At 52.0% G+C, this 1595-nt stretch overlaps 1 protein-coding gene across 1 annotated transcript in view; it reads right to left on the reverse strand.

Annotated features, from left to right (window-relative positions):
• Fermt1 (fermitin family member 1) overlaps positions 1-1595 on the reverse strand; it is a gene marked incomplete in the record, with an annotated part of 35301 nt that overhangs the window by 22920 nt on the left and 10786 nt on the right. Inside the window, 1 exon segment of the mRNA XM_013512377.1 lies at positions 1189-1402. Within this exon segment, the coding sequence (XP_013367831.1) occupies positions 1189-1402 (214 nt within the window).

Consider the following 1595-nt stretch of genomic DNA (forward strand, 5'->3'; position numbering starts at 1 on the left):
AGGTTTGTGAACCAAGGTACCACGGATATAAATTATTATCAACACTGTGAAGTAAGGTGCTGAAGGAGCCAGGGCCTCTCTTTTCATCTCAGTTTTCTAGAAGGTGCTGAGGCTTAGATGATCTGTGCCCCGAATTCCTTCAGGGCCTCTCCTCTGTACCAGGTGGCTCAGCCCAGACCAAATTTCTGCTGTGAGAGACACCTTCAGACTTGTGCGGCCCAATGTCTTGGCCTCCAGCTGCCCGTAATTGTCAGGTATTTACATGTGGTTACTGCCACATTTTAATTTCAATGAAGTCCCGAGTTTAAATGTAGATAGTCACATGTGACTAGGGCAGTGACATTTTAGAGCCAGAAGATAAAAACTAGGTCACGGTGAGGAGTGAAGGTTAAGACTGAGGCCTGGCGGTTCATTCTGGTTCATTCTCTTAGGCCTCGTGCACGGATATCCTAGGAGCTGACAGGCCCTGGGGCAGCTCCACCTCGTGACAAAGAAGCCTGGTGACCTGGGACGAGCCAAGGGCTGGCCCAGAACTGCTGGGAAGTGACGGGCTCTGGTGACACTTGAGATGGAGAGAGAGGCCCATGGCTGGGCCTTAAGGGACAAGGAGAGAATGAGCAGCAGAGACGGCAAAGGGGCAGGCGTAGGGGGCCGGGCAGTGACAGGAAGAGGGGGCGCAGTGCGGACACAGACATCTCTGCCAGACAGCCGAACGCTCGTGACAAGGTGGACTTCAGTGGATAGATAACAAGCAAGGCTTGGGAAGTAGTTTGGGTGACTTTCTGAGGCCATTTCGAAAACACGAGGTCCAGGGCTTGCTCATTCTTGGCAAGGAGTCTTATGAGAGCTCAAACCGGCTGGACCACTTGGGATTATGCTGAAGGGCTCACAGGGACCTGCCTCTGATAAATTGCGCCGTACCCTACAAAATACACTTTGCACACCTGCCGCAGCAGAGCATTACGTTCACCCGTGGTAAGCCACCGAGTTCTCCCAACGCACACATTCTGTCACACCTTTAAAGGGACGGAAGTGACCCTTCTTGCTGCTAAGGTCAGCACTGGATTTTGCTAAAGAAGCCCAGTTCCCAGGCCTCTCAACTTAAAAATTAAACATGCCCCATCTTCTCTGCGACCTCTCTTGCTAGGGAGAAGTCCAGAGAGAAGCCCCACGGAGCCCCTTGCTTACCCTGCGTTGAGCTTGGCTTTATCCAGCAAGGACCGGGGCTGGAACATATCAGCCAGCGCTTCTGGGGACTGGGGAGGCTGGCTGAAGGCGAGGACACTGCAGCTTTGTCCGGTCAAGGGACTGTCACTGAACCACGTCACGGTGGACGACACTGGTGTTCCGGTGATGGGGTCGTATGTGGGAGTCATGGTCTTGCTGTATAAGCCAGCACTTCCTGCAAGGCAAGGGAGACGTGCTCTACCACCAGACTCAGAGAAAGGAGCTCCGCACACTCTAGTGAAATTTGCCTAAGTGTTCATGCCATTTATCACAGAGTAATTATAGCAATTGTGAGGGTAGGGAGATTCATTAAATACAGGGAAAGGTCTGTACATTCAGCTCCTAGGAACTCAAAGATATAAAGGCTT

Source organism: Chinchilla lanigera, unplaced genomic scaffold (genome assembly GCF_000276665.1).
Source record: "Chinchilla lanigera isolate Chin_1 unplaced genomic scaffold, ChiLan1.0 scaffold00014, whole genome shotgun sequence".
NCBI classification, from domain to species: domain Eukaryota; kingdom Metazoa; phylum Chordata; class Mammalia; order Rodentia; family Chinchillidae; genus Chinchilla; species Chinchilla lanigera.